The sequence below is a fragment of the Balaenoptera physalus genome (assembly GCF_965194825.1).
Source record: "Balaenoptera physalus genome assembly, chromosome: 3".
In the NCBI taxonomy this organism is placed as follows: Eukaryota; Metazoa; Chordata; class Mammalia; order Artiodactyla; family Balaenopteridae; genus Balaenoptera; species Balaenoptera physalus.
The window spans coordinates 37,496,307-37,518,097 of NC_138890.1; the positions used below are offsets into that span (position 1 = coordinate 37,496,307).

Sequence of the window (21,791 nt, forward strand, 5' to 3'; positions counted from 1 at the left end):
AATCATGTCATTTCTGTTTCCTTTTGGATAAAAGATAACATCTAGGACATTACTCAAGATATGAACTTTGATTTTATTATCTCAATTATAACTGCCTTTTGAGTGCTGGAACTATGTAATGTAATTTTCACATGTTATCTCCTCAAAAGAATTTCATGGGGTGAGTAATGGATGATATCCATATTTCACAGTAAGCATAAGGACTTAATGAGTCCAGATGGTTTGCTCAAGTCCTAACAGTAAAAAGTGTTGGGGCCAGAACATAAACCCAAGTCTCTGACTCTAAAGCCTACTCCTTTCTCTAGCATTTAAGGTCCAGGTTTCTGGGCCAAGCTGGTCTTTTGCAATTTCTCTCATTGACAGAAACTTTAAGCAGGCTCTCAATCTTTTTATCAGGTTCACCCTCAATACCTGAATATAAAGTATCTGTCCCACATTCTTTGACACTTCCCCCTCCCCTAGCCTTGTGGGATGCTTCTCCCAAGACTAACTATACAAAAATGAGTAAAATGTGATTTCATTAAATACCCTCAAAATAGGAAAGTGGGCTATATTTAAGTTTGTTTCTTTCAACTTTTTCTCATTTCTACTTTAGGGTTTTTCTCTGAAATCTCTCTAATATGGGTTTATTTATCTAGGAGTCTGTTGTTAAAAAGAATTTTAAATAAAATTTAAAATCGTTTCTCTAAGATGAATGATGATTCTTAGCAAATTCATCCACATGCTCCAATTAATGGGAAGTGGGGGGAGGGCAAGGTGCATGGGCGAGAGGACACAAGCTCAGTCTCCACCGTTAGTATCTTAATGGAATGTACAGCTTGTCCCATTTGCCTGAATGTTTAATTTGTAAGTAGAATGCGCTCCCTTCTCTTTTTCCTCATTGATTCCACATAGAAAATGGTTAATTATTGAAGCTTTACAATCGCCAAGCTCAAAGCCTGACTCAATATAAAACTTTATCTGCAGTGCTTTAAAAAGTAGAACTATGTGGGCTTTACAGGGCCTTCCATTCCCGAGATTCTACGATTCATCCTTTCTGGCAAACACAATAAGCAAAAAATCCCCAGCTCCAAGTCCCCCATCTGAAAAGAAAACCAGCGCGCGTGCTCCTTACTCAGGGCGGCGGGGCTCTCAGCCGCCAGCCAGTGCGCCTGCGTGCCGGGATCCGCCTCGCCCGGTCTGCGGGCGGGAAGCCCCCCGGAGAACCCGGATGGAACCCGGCGCGGCTGGAGCGGCTGGAGCGGGGGGGGGGGACGCCGCGGGCGCTGCTGTCTCACCGCGCCCCGCAGGATCCTGCTCGGGGGTCGGCCACGAGGAACCGCTGCCTAGACTGGTTCCAGCGCCCGGAGGCTGGGCCCCAGCCTGAGCGGAGAGCGAAGTGTAGCCTGAACGGGCGCCTAAAAGAAGCCCGAGCATCCCTTGGGCCTGCTCCTCTGGCTCGGAGACGTCGGGTGGAGACCGAGCAGAGTCTTCTTCCCGCGCCGCCGGCGTCCTTAGCTCGCCCGGGCTGCCTCCTAAACGCTCCGTCCTTATAATACACCAACAGGTCCTACCAGTTACGAGCTGGTGTTGTTTACATGCATTCTCATAATTAAACTTCCCAACAGCCCTATAAGGTAGGTACCATTGTCCTTCCCGGTTGAGGGACTGAAGCTTGGACAGGTCCCAGCCTAAGTGACAAAGCCAGGATCCCAGGCGTTTGCCTCTGGCGCATTTGCTCAGCTATTGCATTCCCGTCCCTTTTCTCCTGGCTTTTGCTCTTAACGATGTAAAATGTAATGATTCAATCCCCTGCCTCCCTGGACACCCGCACCTACCATGGACGGGCATAGGCGGTGGCCAGGGACAAGTTGGATTGTGTTTGGTTTGGGGTTTTAGGTTTACAACTGCACTTTAGTGTTGTCACTGCCGAAATAGATGTTTTAGCCTTCCTCAGGTGTTTGTTATGTTAATGTTCACTTGTAACTGACTGTTTTTCCTCTAAATTGTGATGCTCTTTCGTATCTACCCTTCATAAATTTGCAAAACATTTTACTCTGTTACATCTGGTCTTTCATTCTGCATCTTTAGATAGCTTTCAACAAACTCTCAAAAGAATCATTCTAAAAACTAATTATGTCTATCTTAGTAAGTAAACCTTTTTGTTTATTTTACTGTTTATTATGGAAATTTTCCAGCATACGTAGAGTGAGAATGGTGTAATGATGTGTACCCATCATCCAGCTTTAGCAGTTACCAACTCAAGGCCAATCCTATTCTGTTCCCACTCTATTTTGTGTGTGTGTGTGTGTGTGTGTGTTTGTGTATGTGTGCTGAAGTACTGTATTTCAAAGGAAATCCCAGACATCATTTCACTTGTAAATAACTAAGTCTGTATCTCTAACAAATGAAGACTTTTTTTTAACACAACCATACCATTATCACAGTTACAGTTAACAATAATTCCTTAATAAGATGATGCTTTTTTAATGTTTACATATTTTAGAATATTGTGATTGCTAAATACCACAAAGGAGCAAGTGAAAATTGTGAGTTTCTAAAACACAAGAAAGCCTCTTGGGCGGTAAGTTCATCTTTGAGGATCTTGAAAATTCTTGCTACCTATTCTCCCTTTTTGAGGGGGATGGAGAAGAATACTATAAATGAATTTTTCTAAAAATTCTTTTCCAAACAGGTTAATCTTCAATCAGAAGATACTTGAGTAGCATGAGTAGCATAGTCAGAGAGGGAAACAATGGACTCTAAACTCATCCTATAATGATTTCTAGTGAGAAATCATTTGAAGTAAAGCTTTTTCCTTCACTCCCTCTGTTCCCCAAAATATACATAACAGAATACAGAAAGATAAGCATTTTTTATGCTTATGTCATCATTTTGTTATCAGTTAGGAGAGGTTCTAAACACAGTTGGCCCATAGTCTCATCACTTGATAAAGGAACGCTTAAGATCAACTCTAAACTGTCTTTACTGACTGGCAGACATCTTCCAATTTTAAACTGACTGATAACAACCATATGGCAGATCAACTTCCTAGTTACATAGAAGTGCACTTTACAACTAACTAGTCATTCTTGGCAGAGCCTCTAGAAAGCTAGTGCCTTAATATTCTTGGCTTACTTACTGTGATTTTTTTAATGGCCAAAGTGGGCATTTGGATTTAAATGTACTCCTGTTACATTATTTCAGCCACATTCTGTGGCACAGAACTCTGGAAATTTAGGGGATCACTTATTTACGTGGGAGATAGAAATGTTTTCTAAGGTATGTTTGAGTCTACCTGTGGATTACACCTTTACTCATTGCTCAGGAGGGAGAAAGAAAAAAAGGCATGTCTTCCTTTTTAGGTCCCTCAACTGTCTTTTTTTTTTTTTTTTAATTAAAATTTTTTTAATGTTTCATTTATGACTTTTCTTTTTTTTTTAGTTTTTATTGGAGTATAGTTGCTTTACAATGTTGTGTTTCTGCTGTACAACAAAGTGAATCAGTTATACATATATCCACTCTTTTTTTAGATTTCCTTCCCGTTTAGGTCACCACAGAGCACTGAGTAGAGTTCCCTATGCTATACAGTAGGTTCTCATTAGTTATGTTTTATATATAGTACTGTATATATGTCAATCCCAATCTCCCAATTCACCCCACCCTCCCTACCCCACTTGGTAACCATAAGTTTGTTTTCCACACCTGTGACTCTATTTCTGCTTTGCAAATAAGTTCATCTGTACCGTTTTTCTAGATTCCACATATAAGCAATATTATACGATATTTGTCTTTCTCTTTCTGACTTCACTCTGTATGACAGTCTCTACGTCCATCCATGTCTCTGCAATTGGCACTATTTTGTTCCTTTTGATGGCTGAGTAATATTCCATTGTATATATGTACCACATCTTCTATACCCATTCCTCTGTCGATGGGCATTTAGGTTGCTTCCACGTCCTGACTGTTGTAAATAGTGCTGCAATGAACATTGGGGTGCATGCATCCTTTCGAATTATGGTTTTCTCCGGATATATGCCTAGGAGTGGGATTGCTGGGTCATATGGTAGCTCTCTTTTTAGTTTTTTAAGGAACCTCCATACTGTTCTCCATAGTGGCTGTACCAATTTACATTCCCACCAACAGTGTAGAGGGTTCCCTTTTCTCCACACCCTCTCTAGCAGATTTGTAGATTTTTTGATGACAGCCATTCTGACCAGTGTGAGGTGAGGTGTAGTTTTGATTTGCATTTCTCTAATAATTAGTGATGTTGAGCATCTTTTCGTGTATTTTTTGGCCATCCATATGTCTTCTTTGGAGAAATGTTAGGTCCTTCAACTTTCATAAGAAGCTGTCATCAACTCAGAAAACGTAACTGCCTGTTAAAGCATTTAGTGTTTACTTAGCAACCTAGAATATCTGTAAGCTAGGAATTGGCCCGAGGATATGTTTCATTTCTCTAAATCTGTCTATGTACTAGGATGTGTATCAGAATCACCTGGACAACTTTATTTTAGATTCTTTTGTCCTACTTTTGGAGGTGATGATTTATTAATTCTGAGGTGGTATAGGGACATGTATACTTTCAAAGGGGCTCCCAATGATTGTGATAGGCATCTCTTGTTAGAGATTACTGTTCTAGGTACTATTCATAAGAATTATCTAAAATGATTATTTAGAATACAGATTTGGGGCCCCTACTCCAGAGCTAGGGAATCAGAATATCTCAGGGTGGAGTCCAAGACTCTGCATTTTAGCAAGAGACTTATATGATTCCTCCATTTACTAAACTAGAGAACCACTGCCTTCTACATCCTGTTGTACTGTAATGAAGGCTTTTCTTCTATGAGAGAGCTTTTTCTGAAGTTTCAGTAACAAGAATAGTTGTGTTTCTCCTGAGCAACTTGTTTTGCTTTTTTATATGGACAGTGTGAATCATGGACTGATATTGTGTATCCTGCTTCTGTGTCAAGGGTGGCTTGGTCAGACCTGTTTGAAATTCTCTGCTTAAGTTGTAGTCAAAGCCACTCAAGGATCAAATAGTTTTATAGACCTGTTTAATCCTTAACTATTAGAAAGAACTGGCCACCATGTCAAAATCTGCCCTTCCTTACAGTATTTAGTGAATTACTCCCTTCTCTATTCACTAGTTCATAACTGGGGGTGTGCATACATCCTTGGCATAAGATGCAAGGAAGGGGTGGTAGTGAGATGCCTTTTCTGGGGATACAAAATGTACCAGATTTGTTTGGAACATACATCATTGAAAACAAATTAAGCCATAACTGCAATTCATCAATAGAGAATTTATGGGTATTCACAATTTGCATAAGCCCTAATCTCTGGTATGTAACTTGCTGGCAAGGTATTTATTCCAGGGCTTTAGCTGTGAGTTTGCTATGTTTAAGTTGGACTGTCATGCTGTCATGGCTTACTTTGAATTGACATGTTGCAGGATATTTCTTGACATGTACACAGATGACAGGATGGCATGTGATGTGGCTTTGTTTTAATTCAGTTAGCCACTGGTTTTTAATGTCTGGGTTATATTTTACTTCCAAAGCAAAAAATCTGCGACACCTCTGGAATACTACGTGAGAATTTTGGGGTGCCATGTCGAAGAAACGCAAATGGGACGATGACTATATTCGTTACTGGTTCACCTGTACAACGGAGGTTGATGGAACTCAGCGCCCACAGTGTGTATTGTGTAACTCTGTATTTTCAAACGCTGACCTCCGACCATCAAAACTGTCTGACCATTTTAACAGACAGCATGGTGGTATAGGTGGGCACGATCTCAATAGCCTGAAACATGTGCCAACACCATCTGATCAGAGTGAAACCCTGAAAGCGTTTGGAGTTGCATCTCAGGAGGATACCTTACTACAGGCATCATATCAGTTTGCGTATTTATGTGCCAAGGAGAAGAATCCTCATACAATAGCTGAAAAATTAGTGAAACCTTGTGCACTGGAAATAGCACAAATAGTTTTGGGACCAGATGCACAAAAGAAGCTTCAGCAGGTATCCTTATCAGATGATGTGATCCATTCTAGAATTGATGAAATGAGCCAGGATATCTTACAGCAAGTTCTAGAAGATATCAAAGCCAGTCCTCTTAAAGTGGGTGTTCAGCTTGCTGAGACAACAGACATGGATGACTGCAGTCAGCTAATGGCATTTGTGCGATACATAAAGGAAAGAGAGATCGTAGAAGAATTCCTGTTCTGTGAACCATTGCAGTTAACAGTGAAAGGAAAAGATGTGTTCAATCTGTTCAGAGACTTCTTTTTGAAGCATAAGATAGCACTCGATGTATGTGGCTCTGTTTGTACTGACGGTGCCTCTTCTATCCTAGGAGAAAATTCAGAATTTGTTTCCTGTATGAAAAAAGAGGTACCTCATATCGTGATCACACATTGTTTGTTGAACCCTCATGAACTTGTCACAAAGACATTGCCTACAAAACTGAGGGATGCTCTTTTTACTGTGGTGAGGGTAATAAATTTTATCAAAGGGCGAGCTCCAAATCATCGCCTGTTTCAGGCTTTTTTTGAAGAAATTGGAATAGAGTATAGTGTTCTCCTTTTCCATACTGAAATGAGGTGGCTTTCCCGAGGCCAAATACTTACTCATATTTTTGAAATGTATGAAGAAATAAATCAGTTTCTTCACCACCAAAGCAGCAATTTAGTTGATGGCTTTGAAAACAAAGAGTTTAAAATTCACCTAGCATACCTTGCAGATTTATTCAAACACCTAAATGAACTTAGTGCATCTATGCAAAGGACTGGAATGAACACAGTGTCAGCTAGAGAGAAGTTGTCTGCTTTTGTTAGGAAGTTTCCATTTTGGCTAAAGCGAATTGAGAAAAGAAATTTTACCAACTTTCCTTTTCTTGAAGAAATCGTTGTTTCAGATAATGAAGCATTATGCATTGCAGCTGAAATAACAGTGCACCTGCAACAGATGAGCAACTTCTTCCACGGATATTTCTCTGTTGGAGATCTTGATGAGGCAAGTAAATGGATACTGGATCCATTTCTTTTTAATTTGGACTTTGTCGATGATGGCTATTTAATGAAAAATGATCTTGCTGAATTACGAGCTAGTGGCCAAATCCTAATGGAATTTGAGACAATGAAGCTTGAGGATTTCTGGTGTGCTCAATTCACAGTGTTTCCAAGCCTAGCAAAGACAGCTCTAAAAATCCTTATACCGTTTGCAACTACGTATCTTTGTGAGTTGGGATTTTCATCACTTTTGCATTTTAAAACAAAGTCCAGAGGCTACTTGAATATGAGTGATGACATCCGTGTGGCTATTTCAAAAAAAGTTCCTCGTTTCTCAGACATCATTGAACAAAAACTACAGCTACAGAAGTCACTGTAAGCTGATAGACTTTTTTAATGTATCATTTTTAATATATTCTTAATTCCATTGTAAAATTAAGTTATAATTCTGTCTCTTTTATATTTATGATATACCAAATCCTTTAAAAGTTTAGCATTTTTAACTTTTAATTTTCACGTGAGACGTGAAAATGTTTTGAGAATAAAACCACAAGCAGCGGAAAAGATTAAGTGCTGCTGATACATAGGATTCTTCTAAGTATCTGTTTAACCTTTTGATGTGATACATAAAAAAAGACACTCGAGCACTAGAATATCCAAGCTAAATGGTACAATAGGCTACGAATAGAGCCAAGAGAAAAAGACCTCCCAGAACATGCATCTCATGTTGAAAGTCAAAGGATGAAATGACAGACTGAGTCCTCCCACGTCCTTGAGAGTTGTTTTGGGGAGGTTAATGAAATCAGAAGAGGATTATAAAATGTTATATGAGAGAAGGGATGATCCTAGTTAATGTAAGATTTATTTTTAAATGTATTCTTTGGAGTTAGTCTCACAATGTCCATTCCTCTTAGTTCCTATGCTGTAAATTCCATGACTTTAATAAACATCCTAATATCCTGTTAGTCACTCTTTGTCTTCTTTTAAATTACATCCAGACTCCAAGTCATCAGGGCTGCTAAAGAGGAGATCCCAGAGCCCTATTTGAGAGATTCTAATTTAACTGGTCTGGACAAGATCAAGGATCTTCATTCTTAACCAGCTTTCCATATGGTTCCGATGGATTCTTTGATCCTCTCACCTCATCTTATTTTTCCTACACTTATTTTTCCTTTACCCCAGTTTCCTCACTTATTTTACACCTTATGCTGTATGCATTTTTCTAAGATAGTTCAAAACTTTTGAATGGATCAGAATATAAATAATAAATTGACATGAAGTCACTGTAGTAATTCAGGGCCACCAAAAAGTTCCCCATGGGAATCTAGGTTAATATACTTTCCTGGATGATAATTTGGCTAGATTTATTTTTAAATGTAAATAAACTAACATTTTTTATTTCAAAATGTTTTATCCAAGTACAATATGCTCAAGGCTGGAGAGGAAATGAGTCCTATAATGAAAAGCCACAGTCCCCTTCCTACCCAGTTACCTTAACCATTTCTGCTTTAACATTTTATGGTCCCACCCACATATCTAAGTAATATGTTATACCAAATACATAGGCCAGTTTTGATTTATCAGATTTAGAAGTTATGTGTTGACTCCTCTAGATAACAGGTAAGGACTGAATTTATAAAACATCCATCTCCTCTCCTACTACTGCCAATTTTTTTGTTATGATAGTACTAATTTTCACTCTTCTGTTGATTCTTCATAGCCCTTTGATTGAGGATTTTTCCCTCTAGGAATTTATCACATGGAAAGAATCAGGGGTATCCACAAAGTTTATAAGGTGGGTAATCATAGCACTTTTGAAAATTTTTTTTTAAACTTGAAGGGGAATGAAGTCCAACTATCAAATTTAGATGCCACTTGAGTAAACAAATTGAAGTTTATATTTCCTGCACAAAACTAAACTTTATCACTGTCCATCAAAATGCTTTATCAATAAATATAAATACATGCCTTCTTTCCTATAAAAATATAGTTAGAAAATGTAAGTCCTAATTTTTCCCAGTATAATCTGACATCAAGAGCAGTGGAGGAAATTTCCAAAGCTAATACAGGAATAAGTCTGGAAGAGTATGTATAAAGTTTAATATGTGTGCATATCTAAAGATAGGAAAGAAGTAAGAATGGGAGCAAGGGTATGAATGAAGCCTGGGACCTAACAATACAATAGCAAGATTAGGATGAAATGCCAAAAGCAAATGACCCGAGATAGCCAGTCTTTTGTTAGGTCCACTACAGTTTTCTCTTAGACTGAATTCATTAGTTTCTGCTCTGAAACAAAAACCCAAAGGACACTTTAAAGGAAATGGCTAACTGAGTTTTTAATTCTTTTTCAAATTCTACAACAGTTCATTTTCCCCTGATCAAATGAATGAGACTGCTGTGTCTGATAAAATGAAGAGGAAACTGAGATTTTTTTTTTTAATTTAAAAAATCTCCCACAGTGGTACATATATTGGCATATATAAGTCCTATGTGTTCGTTTCTTTTTCTTCCAAGGAAGACATAATTGTTTTTCTTATATTTTCATAATAGGAGGTCGTCAATAAATTGCAAAAAGGAGTCAAGACAGTATAAATAATAATCTTTATGACCAGCAGATGTCACTCTCAGTGCATGACTGGTTGAAAGCAAACTTACTCTCATTACAGATTTTCCCAAATACCTGATTTTAAACATCTCTAGAAAAGGGATTAGTAGCTCAAATTAAAAATGCCCTACCTGAGCCTCTGGTGGTGACAAAATCGGTGACAACTCTCATGGAGCCAATAACTACCAGACTGCAAGAAATCATTGAGAAACAGTGGGAAAGAGAAGATAAAAAGGGCTTTTTGCCTTAAACTGACTTGACCACGTGGATTTTTGACATCTTGGCTGCTTTCCTAAGCCACCAAAAGCCACTTGAAGTGAATGGATAGGTCAGTGTTTTCAGACAATCCAATGGGAATCAAAACCAAATAGACATATACTTTTAAAGGGTGAACTTTATGATATATAAATTATATCTCAGTTTTTTTTTAATAGGGTCTGGATATTTATAGTTTAACTAAACTATAGTTTATTTATATTATAGTCTTTAGCATTAAATTATACCAAAATGTTGTAAGCTTGGCTTTAATCTCTACCAAGCATTTAGAAAAATTTGAAGCTTTCGAAGGCTACCTTAATTTGAAGGACTGTATAAGGTAATTGTCAAATTCATTGTACTTTGTACTTTATCTTCTGAGAGTACCTTCTGAGTACCTAAGGTTATTTCCCTTTCGTTTCACAGTTTTGTCTACGTCTTATTCTAACACAGAAATGGATTCCAGTCCTGTCTCAGCTACTTACTAGCAGGTTAAACTCGATAGCCCTCAGCATATAGGAATCAAGAGGTCTGGCAGACCCATCTCTTATTTTGCCCTGCTCAGCACTGATTCAATCATTCACTTGCTTCTTTTAATAGCACCCGTATTTTTCTTTAAGGAACTTTCCTTACCCCACTGTCAGTCTGTATGGCCCCATCCTGGCTAATTAGAGTCAGCTCCAGTACTTTTGCTGGAATTAATGGGAAAGATGCTATACTTGCTAAACTAGCAGGATGTGAGTCTGGAGCTTCCAGTGATCAACCTTGCTGCCAGAGGGTGAAGCCAACAGAGACAAAGCCAAGAAAGGGAAAGAGATTCCTTATGACATTGCTTCCACATCTAAATGCAGTCATACTTTTTTACTTTTCAGTTATATGGGCTAATTCCCTCTTTTGCAGTTTCCTGTCACATGCAACCAAGAGACTTACTTCATATACTTGATTTCCAATCTTACTTATTATGAATGGCTAATGGGAAAGTTTCGACTCCATTAATTTTACTGTGTGATTTTGGACAACTCTTACCTGTCCTGGGCCTCAGTTTTTCTCCCCTATAAGATGAAACAGTTAGACAAGTTTTCTCTAGAGAACCTTTTCATTTTTTTCTACAGAGGTCGTATTTCATTCGCTTAATTTTGGTGGTGTGACATAGTAGAACCTTTCCTAGACATAAACAGAAAAATAGACTTTTTGTTGTTTATTTTTTTGTTTTGTTTCGATTTTTTTTTGTAATGGCATCAGCTTGGTTTCTGGAGCAATCACAGTTCTATGTATCATTTCCTTCTACTGTAATTTTGGAGACTTTCGCCCTTTATCAGGCTTTTTATTCTGGTACTGATATTTATCCAAATTTTCAGGAGACCTTATCCCTAATGCTTTATTATGAAAGGTCTCAAATATACCAAAAAGTTGGAAGAGTAATACAATGAACACCCATATGGCTGTTTTCTAGATTCAAAAAGTGTTAACATTTTGCTATCGCTCTCTGTTTATATAAATGTATAGGTATCCATGTATCAAACAGGGTCCAGTAAGATCAGAAACTGTACCAATTTTTAAATAAAAGGAACCTACAGTGAAGAATCATTGGCCAGGTATTGGAGAACTTAATAGGCAAAGGGGGATACTGAGGTGTCACAGAGATAGTAAATGCAGGAAACAGCATCACTAGGGCTAGATGAACAAGAAAAGAGGCTGGCATTATTAAAATGTGAAAGCTTGGATGAGGGGTCCCTTGGAAGTGAGACTCCAGTGTCTGAGGAAGAGGCCCTGCCTGACTGGTATTACTGTCTTAGGAGCTCAGAAGTCTGAAGAATGGGTGCCAGCCTGCAGATGCTGCCGTCTCTGAGCATGTAGGATGAGGCTGGCTCTGGAAGTGTGAAAACACTGAACACTTAAACCAACTGCTGCTCCTAAACTAACTCACTGCCAGGGTGAAGAACCACTGCAGAGAGTATATTGTCAGCAGTAGGAAGCAAATGAGGAGGGAGTAAATCCCTGGTCCTTCCTCTAGGTTTCCACCATGTCTCTTGCACCCCTTATTTGCAGAGCCTAACAGAAAGCTAGGTGACAAAGAAATGTACTGTGTGAGGTCCCAGCCCCAGCATGACAAAGCAGATTACAGGACATATAGAGGGTGGGTCTGAAGCTGAAAGACAAGAGCTTGGGTAACCAGCACAGCCCATCTCTTTGGCCAGTCATCCTTCTATCCATAATTGAATTTTCTATACAATAAACATAGGTTTGTGGTTCTCTTAAGATGTAACTATCCTCTGTACAGATACAGATGCTCTTACCTTCTCTCCAGAGTGAGGAAACACAGTCTCAGGTCCTCAAATTTAGTTAACAGTGCCATTAATTATTCTGTTGCCTAATGACTAGCCCCAACTACCAAGGTTTTTTTTTTTTGTGGGATTGAGGGGTATAGAAGAAGTCTCCAGAAGTCACATCTATCTCACTGTTACAGTAAACAATGATAACAAATTGATACAAACCACCCTGAAACTCCTCAGATACACGGTTAGGAAGCGACACTATTCATCAGGACACGCCATGCCTTGACCAGACCAACTTCAGGCCCACTGGCATTAACCCCACAGCACAAGCCAAATACAGTCAGCAGCAGTATCAACTCCCAGTTCAGTGGAAACACTGTTACGTCCCTTGGTGAAAGCATTCCTCCCTTGGGAACTGAGACTTCCAAAATATCAAGAGTCACAGTCACAGCAATGGGAAGCAAAAATACTGTGAATTATTAGGTGCCCATCCCTTGATTCCCAGACCAATGTATTCTGGCTTGGGGGATTAAAAAAAAGAAAAGTATATTCATAGGTTACCAATTCAAAGCACACTTGCATCCTACAAGATAGAACTTTATCTTTTTAGATTCTTTTCTCCCAGTTGCAAGTAACTGAGTATTAAGTAGCTCATTCTATCATTCTAACAGACCAGGTGCCTCTGAGTGATGAAGTACATGACAAGACCAATAAAGCCATAGGTGTCAGTCTGTTGCCACACTCTGTTATGAACTGAATGTGTTCACCCCCAAATTCATATGGTGAAATCCTAAGCTCCAACGTGTGACATCTGAAGATGTGCCTTTGGGAGGTAGTTAGGTTTAGATGGAGTTATGAGGGTGGGAACCTGGCCCAGTGGGATTAATGCCTTTATGAAAGGCTTGCTCTCTCTGGTGCATAAAGAAGAGGTCATGTGAGCACACAGAAAGGTGGCGGCCTCCTACAAGCCAAGAAAAGAGGCCTCAGAATTAAACCTACCTTACCACACCTTGATCTTGGATTTATCAACCTCCATAACTGAGACGTTTCTGCTGTTTAAGCCACCCAGTCTATGGTATTTTCTTATGGCAGCCCAAGCAGACTAACATACACTCCTTTGCTACTGCTTGATAAGATGCAGTGTGGTGCAGGGTACCATGACACTTAATAAGGCTGGAAGAAGTACTAAAGACGAAGCCACATCCAGATTGTGTCTTTTCCAGTGAGAGTAAACAGCTGCCCCTTCCATGACAGAAGGGTTCTAATGTAATAAATCTGCCACCAAGTACCCATAACAGGGGCTAAGCTTTGGTCTCTGCTGTTGGCAGGTCAGGCACTCAGCAGGTCAATCTTGGTGGAGGGAAGTCCATGTTGTTGAGCCTCCATCCTTGCCAATGTGGCCATTCTTGTACGTGGGTCCACAGGGCAATCGTTAGGATGACTGGAGAGAAAGGCTAATAGCTGCGAAGTACATCACCTTGTCCTCTTGATTATTGAGAGCTTCCTCTTTGTTAATTTAGGTTCAGCAAGGCCATCAGGAAGTCCTCAAGCCAAGTCAGCTGTCACAGAGACCCACATATCCCAGGAATAGGCCTGCCCTAGTATGCCTGCCACTCTCAGTCATTTTCTGGGAGCAGCCCATGGGAAGTGTGAACCAGCCCAGGCGCAGTCGTGAGCGTCAAGAGGGCAGCAGCTGGGGCTTTGGTTAATTGTGTTCCCTGTAGTTGTATGTCTGCAGAGTATATTCTCATGGTTGCACAGAGTCCTTTGGTGAGCATTCTCCCAGAGCACAGTTATCTTCAATTCTCTGCCCATCGTGAGAGGTCCTTCTGTATATCTCACCCCCAGACCTTCTTGTCACTTGTCTTCTAAGTCTTTTCTTTCCAAGACCCTCACTATCCATCAAACCATGAGTAACTGCCCTTGAATACTAGAGTTCAGATCTATACTTCTGGATAGTGGTCAGTTTAGACATGGTAGACAACCAAATGTACTGCTCAAAATTCTGCTCCCTGGGAAGATTTCCCTTCAGTAGTATCTTTCAGAGGCATACCTGATTGGAGTTGTAGTGCTGCAGGAGTCTTTTCAGCAACCAGCTGATACTAGCATATTGGGCAGAGTAAACTGTAAACCAGGCCTAAATTTCTTCCTCCTAGTCAGCTAGTCATAAGGAACTCCCCACGCAGCCAAAGTTACAGACTGAGAAAAAGGAAGCCTTGCAGCAGGAGTAACTGTCAAAGGAATTGGGCCACCTACTCAAGCAATTTGCTTATTCCTTCCGGACCTGCCTGATCTCTACCCCTCATATACCATTTCCACCTCATGGTAGACAGCTGCTGTGCACACTCCAGTTTATGGCTTGCTGGATCACACAGCACCCAATCCCATGGTCAGGTGTTTACTTTTGATGCGGCCTAGCAGCAAACCAGGAGCTACTTCTCAAAAGGAGAATAGTTATCTTCAAAAGAGGGTGTGCACTTGCTTCCAAACCCTAGAGGTCTATGTTTCGACTCCCCTATTGGCATTTGCCAAAAACCCCATACAGAATCCCTATTTGCCACATTCAGGTGTTGCTGGATCTGCCGGGTCTCAAGTGGCAGAGTAGCTAGCACTACAGCATGGGCCTGCTGCAGAGCCTTTTGGTGCTCTGGTCTCCACTCAGAACTGGCAGTGTTACGGGTCAGAGTGACACCGAAATGGGGTATATGTTGCCTCCAAAAGCCAAAAAGGCCCATCAAGCATTGTGCCTCTGTTGTAGTGGCAAGAGACGCAAGGTAGAGCGACTTATCTTTCACCTTGAAAGGACTACTGCAATATAGACAGCAGTATTGTATTACAATAATCAAACTTGTTAAGAAACTGAGATCTTAAATTATTCCCACCACAAAAAGGAAATGATAATTATGTGGCGTGATAGAGGTGCTAACATCACTACAATCGCAATCATATTGCAATGTATAAATGTATCAAATCAACATGTACACCCTGGGCTTCCCTGGTGGCGCAGTGGTTAAGAATCCGCCTGCCAAGGCAGGAGACACGGGTTCGAGCCCTGGTCCGAGGAAGATCCCACATGCCGCGGAGCAACTAAGCCCATGCACCACAACTACTGAAGCCCTTGTGCCTAGAGCCTGTGCTCCCCAACAAGAGAAGCCACCACAATGAGAAGCCCGCGCACCGCAACGAAGAGTAGCCCCCGCTCACTGCAACTAGAGAAAGCCCGCACACAGCAACGAAGACCCAATACAGCCAGAAATAAATTTTAAAAATCAACACGTACACCTTAAATTTACAATGTTATGTCAAATTATATTTCAACTAAAACTAGATAAATTTTTTAAAAAGGAATGGACTATTGCAACATGCTCCAGACCATTAGCACATCAGAAACTTCACCAAGGTGAATGAGTCCCTGAATTTTTATGAGGTTTATCTCCCACTCTCTGACTCACATGCATTTTACTAAGGCATCTAAAGTACTTGCTTCTACCTTCTTATCAGATGCCATCTGTATGTCATCAGTGAAGTGGACAAATTTGATGATCTGTGAAATGTCAAGATGATCAAAATCTCTGCAGATTAGATTATCACAGACATTAAGTCGATGTAGCCCTAAGGCAGAACTGTGAAGGTGATCTCTTGGTTCTGCAAGGTGAAAACAACCTGCTTGCGGTATTCATTGAAATTGATATAGAGGGGAAAAAAGTATTTGCCAGATCACTAATGGTATATGAGTTGCCAAGGGTTATGCTGACTCTCTTTCGTAGAGATACACATCTGGAACAGTAGCTGCAACTGGAGTCATTATCTGTTAAGTTTACAGTAATCCACAGTCAATCTCCAGATCCAACAACCTTCTGCACAGGAAAAGCAGGTGAATTTAAATGGGGATGTGATAGATATTAAGCCTATAATGGTGGCACTAATCCCTGCAATTTCCTCCAGGAATGTGGTGTTGATTTTGGTTTACTACCCTGGTAGGGAAGGGAACTTCTAGGGACTTCTACTTGGCCCTTTTTACCATAATAGGCCTCACTCCATGGATCAGAGGGCAAATCTGGGGGTTCTGCCAGGAACTGAGCATATCTATTCCAATTACACATTTAAGAACTAGAGATATAACCACTGGGTTCACAGACCTACTAGGCTCTCTGTAATTTTAGCTTGGGCCAAATACTCCATTCATTACCTGACCACCACCAGTTCTCACTTTGACTGGTGGACCATCGTAGTATTTTGGTCCCAGGAATTAGCATCAATTCAGGGCCAGTGCCTATTGTTTAATCCCTAAAAGATCTGAGGCTTTCCTTTTTTCATAATACTAAGTCACCTATTAAAGACTGCAGGTTTCTGGGGAAGTCTTGGAGGAAGTCTCTAGTATATACTTGTGGCAGTGTCGTGGAGTTCTTAAGGGAACTCAGCATGTCCTTCAATCAAGGGGCTCTGGATCTGACAACTGGCTTAGGTCTGGAAACTGGAGTAGAGGTTATGACTCTCTCTGTAGTGACTTTAGTCAGATTTCTGGGCACCAGCCCTAGGGTTTTTTGTTACATAGATCAAGCAATGTTTTAGTAGACTATCTATTCCATTCCTAGATCTACTGTACCATTTAGCTACTGTATTAGGGTTCTCCAGAGAACAGAATCAGTAGGATTGACTGACTGATTAGAAGGAATTGTCTCACATAATTATAGAGGCTGGTAAGTCCAAAATCTGCAGGGTGGGCCAGTAGGCCAGAAAGCCAGGAGAGCCAATGCTGCAGTTCCAGTCCAAAGACAGCCATCTACAGAATTCTCTCTTGCTTGGGGGTAGTCATTTTGTTCTATTCAGGTTTCCAGCTGGTTGAGGCCTACCCACATTTTGGAGGACAGTCTGCTTTACTCAAAGTCCACCACGTTAAAAGTTCATCTCATCCAAAACATCCTCACAGAAACACCCAGAATAATGTTGGACCAAATACCTGGGCACCTGATGACCCAAACTGACACATAAAATTAACCTTCACAGCTACTATCAACAATCCCTGTGGATCAAAACATTCTGATTTCCATTTTGTCTCTGCTGGGCACTAAGGGCATCCACCTTCTCTCTCATGACTGAACACTGCCACTTGGCCTCGGCTACTCCAGGATCCTATCGACCCCACTGAAATCAATGAACTCATCTCCGTGGCAGCATCTTCTACCATCATACAAGCCCACAGAGAAAAGCCACCACAGAGATTCCCAAGGATATCGGTGATCTCCTCACTAATGTATTGCTCAGTACCTCAGGGAATGTCCTCTGGGCCCTCTTCAACCATATAGTGGGGGGCGGTGGGGGGGGAGTAGTGGGTGAGGGAAGCTCAAAGGTCACACGTGATAAGTTTACCAACATTTCTATCTCCCCAAGTCTTTTAATTCCTTTCTCTACATTGTGCCAGGTAAGTTCTGGGATCTCAAACTCATTGTATGTATGTCACTGTTGAGTTCAAGTTATCCAAGTAAGTAAATTCTTATATGAGCTAACATATTAAATCCAGAATCCCTGATACATACACCCATATCAGTAAATTTGGCCTGTTACATTCTGCCTTTTTCCGTCTAATGCTCTTAGAATCCCATTCCCACATATATTCACCAGGTTTCTGCCTATATAAATTAGAAAAATCTTGCAGTTCTTTTGGATTATAAATTCTTCCCTCCAGGTTCAGACTTTGTACTTGTTCCCTTGGAATATGCTGGATCTGACCCTAGTTATGGGTCTAGTGGCAGCAAGGAGTGGTGGGGTAGGTCTTGAAGAGTACAGGCATCTCCTTGAAAGTCACCTGCCTCAGGTGAGGGTATTACAAGGACTTCAAGCAAAGGAAACCTAATCTCAGACACAGAAGGCAAAGGCACGGAAGGCTCAGAGTGACTTAGGGGTTCAGGTTCTCAGTTTCATCTGTGTCCACGCAGATGTCCTCATTCCAAGTCCTGGGGACACTTTCCCAATCCTCATCCTAACTTTCACTGAGAGACATAGGCTGTGAACTCAATTTACATTAAATTCTACAACCTTCACAATTAAATCTTGTGTCTGAATTTGCAGCTCTATCAGATTTGCGATACTTTCAGAGCTGCCACAGAATCTCTCCAGTTCTCTGACCAGGACTTGGGCTGAGACTTTAAAGGGCTGAGTGTGTTGTTTTCTTTCTGTACACACCCCAGAGCACTCAGAAGGAGGCATCCCGCCCCACAGTCCCTGTAGTCATCATTATTCCCAGCAGCCACTTGGTCCCCCAAGGTACCTGCTTCAGGAGGTTCTTTATCACAGTAATCTACAGCCAATAATTAGATTAATCAGGGCCACTCCATGCCATGAGTTACTAGCATCCCATTTCCATGACAAGGAGCTCAACATTGCATTCAAGTCTAAAGACAAACCCAAACACCTAAAAAAAGGGTCTGTTTCCTGAGACTCCTAGTTCCAATTTCTGTATCAGTCAAGGTTCAGTCAGGAGACACAAACTCCACCAGTTACTTTTGCAGAGAAAATTTAATATAAAGAACTGTGAACCAGGTATTGGAGAACTGGAAAGGTAAAAGGAATACTGTAAAAAAAACCACAGAAAGCAGTTACCATCCCTAGGGCTGGGAGAACAAAGGAGAAGAGCTCGGGATTAATAGAATCTAGAAGCTTGGATGAAGGGTCCCATGGAGCTGGGTTAGAGAAGGCATTTGCCAGCTGATACAGGTATGTCTGAAGACAGGCTGTATTCTGAGACTGTGGAAAAAATGTAAACCTAAACCAGCTGCTCCTACAGGAAATAACTTTCATTCCCAGGGTGAGGAACTGTTGCTCGGGCGAGGCTGAGAGTAACAGGAAGCAAAACAGAAAGAAGCAAGCTCTTTGTGGCTCCTCTAGACTTCCAGCCCCCTTCTAATGCCCCCTATTGGCAGACTAACAGAAGGCCCGCTGGCAAAGGAGAAATGTGATTTGCAAAGTCCCAGCCCTGACATCACATAGCTGAGTTTGAAGGTAAGACTATAGCTTAATAACCAACTCTGTTTGGGGGTGTGTTTTCTGAACCATTTTAAAGTAAATTCCCAACACCATGTGTCTTCTCCCCTCCATACTTCAGCATGCATCTCCTAAGAATAAGGACATTATCCTATATAACCACAAAACCATTATTCACACACAAGAAAATTAACAATAATTCCCTAATATGTCTAATAATCAGACCATATTCAAAGTTCTTCCAATTGCCCCCAAAATATCTTTTATTCCTAATTTTTTGAACCACCTTTTAATATTTCCATGACATTTAACATTTTAAAGAATGTCCCACTCTCTGAATTGACTGTTTTCTCCTGTGTTGTTTAACTAGTTTCTCTATTCCCTATACTTTCCGCTAATCAGAGGTTAGGTGTGAAGGCTTAATTATATTCAGGTTAAAACCCTGGGTGTAGGGCTTCCCTGGTGGCGCAGTGGTTAAGAATCTGTCTGCCAATGCAGGGGACATGGGTTCGAGCCCTGGTCCAGGAAGATCCCACATGCCGCGGAGCAACTCAAGCCCATGAGTCACGACTACTGAGCCTGCCCTCTAGAGCCCGCGAACCACAACTACTGAGGCCCGCGTGCCTAGAGCCCGTGCTCCGCAACAAGAGAAGCCACCACAATGAGAAGCCCGCACACTGCAACGAAGAACAGCCCCTGCTCGCCGCAACTAGAGAAAGCCCGCGGGCAGCAACGAAGACCCAACGCAGCCAAAAATAAATAAATAAATCTATTTTTTAAAAAAAAAAAACCCTGGATGTATCATATAATGTCAGGTTTTATGCCCTTGGTAATGCTAAATTTCCCTACTTGGTTAACAGAATGGCCACCACATCTCTCCATTATAAAGCTATGTTTTTCCCTTCGAGGTTTTTTAAGAGTGTGTTTTATTTTTAATATGTAAAACAGGCATCTGGTAAATTGAGACAGTACAGTGAAGGCTGTACCTCCCACCCCATCTCAGCTCCACAGTTCTCCTCCAGGAGGCAGCCAAGGCTACCAGGTTACATGTCTTTAAAGTGTGGTTACACATAAACGTGTGTGTGTGTGTAACCTTTTTTCTTCATAAGCGGTAGACACACTCTTGTATGCTTTAATGTTTTTAATTTTTTATCATATCCATAATAAATTAAGTGGATGAGACATGTAGAGTTAAGTGTCTTCTGAGTATTATTTAAAAGAAATCTGTAGAAGTCTTTTAAAATACAAGATTTAGAGAAATTAGCCTCCTTCCACTTCACAACAGCTAACAGATAACACATTTCTTTCTAGCCACTAGCTAAATCTCATTTATGCAGTTTCATCAAGCCTCATTTCCTCAGTCTGGGATTTCTGCTTTTCATCTCAGCCAAAAGGCAGGGATAGACGGTACGTTTCTTATATTCCCTCCCAAAATTATGCTGGCAAAGCATGGCAAAGCCTTCATTTCTACACTCATTCATAGGCTACTTTCTCTAAGCTTGATTCTACAAAGCACAAGCCTCTAGACCTTCTTAGCAGAGCATCTCCCTCAAATCAAATGTCTGTTCATTTCTGACCTACCTACTGAGTTGAGAAACCTCATCAAGAGAGGTTTTTACATGAGATTCCAAAATGAAGTCTCTCCAACTGAAGCCTTTCAAGCTACATCTGGAAACTGGTTGGATCTTTTCTGGGTCATTTCCCGTAGAATATAAGTGATGTCTATTTTGGTCTGACTTCATTTGCTCTGGGATTGTAGCTGTCTCAAGGCCTTTAACTCTTCCGAAACCTCAGGCCAGAAGAGCCTCTTATAACTCTCTGGTTCTTCTTTTCCTTCCCATGAAAACTACTCTGCTTGTTGAAGCCCTCTGCCCAGCTAAACATCGTCTAGAAGAAGGAACTTATGCCTGGGCGAGATCTGAGCTCTCATTCCAACTCTGCCCCTCTCCCACTGTGTAACCTTGGGAAGATGGTCCTGTTTCTGGGCCTCAGCTCCTTCAACTATACGATGGGGAAAATACTTGTCCCAAACTTGGAAGACTGCAAGAGACTGCTCTTTGAAAATGTTTTTTTAAAAAGAAAGTCTATAATTGTTGGGGGTTTATTATTATTAGCTGCCTAAACTCTCTGCCACATCCCCAGATCTGGCTCATCCACCAGAGCAAAGGAAGAATTTCTAAGAAGTGCAATACAGCATTTCCTTATTTTTTATTTTATTGAGGGGAGGAGTATTGAGTAAGTAAAAGATTTCCATTGTTTTAAAAATCAAATTGTTCAGGCTTCCCTGGTGGTGCAGTGGTTAAGAATCCGCCTGCCAATGCAGGGGACACGGGTTCGAGCCCTGATCCGGGAAGATCCCACGTGCCGCGGAGCAACTAAGCCCGTGCGCCACAACTACTGAGCCTGCGCTCTACAGCCTGTGAGCCACAACTACTGGAGCCCGCGCCTAGAGCCCATGCTCCACACCAAGAGAAGCCACCGCAATGAGAAGCCCGCGCACCGCAACGAAGAGTAGCCTCCGCTCGCTGCAACTAGAGAAAGCCCGCACACAGCAATGAAGACCCAACGCAGTCAAAAATTAATTAATTAATTAATTATTTTAAAAAAATCATGGTACCAGTTTTCTTTAAAGAAAAAAAAAATCAAATTGTTCCAAAAGACCTAAGCGAAAAAATACGC

General features: G+C 41.0%; 1 protein-coding gene across 1 annotated transcript; it reads left to right on the forward strand.

The window, feature by feature from the left end:
• The first annotated feature begins 1,170 nt into the window (after positions 1-1,170).
• Positions 1,171-19,887, forward strand: FAM200C (family with sequence similarity 200 member C). The gene is made up of 2 exons (XM_082456461.1): positions 1,171-1,616; positions 5,543-19,887. Exon 2 carries the CDS (start codon positions 5,593-5,595, stop codon positions 7,372-7,374), a length of 1,782 nt encoding a protein of 593 aa, XP_082312587.1. The 5' UTR covers positions 1,171-1,616; positions 5,543-5,592; the 3' UTR covers positions 7,375-19,887.
• The last annotated feature ends 1,904 nt before the right edge of the window (positions 19,888-21,791 follow it).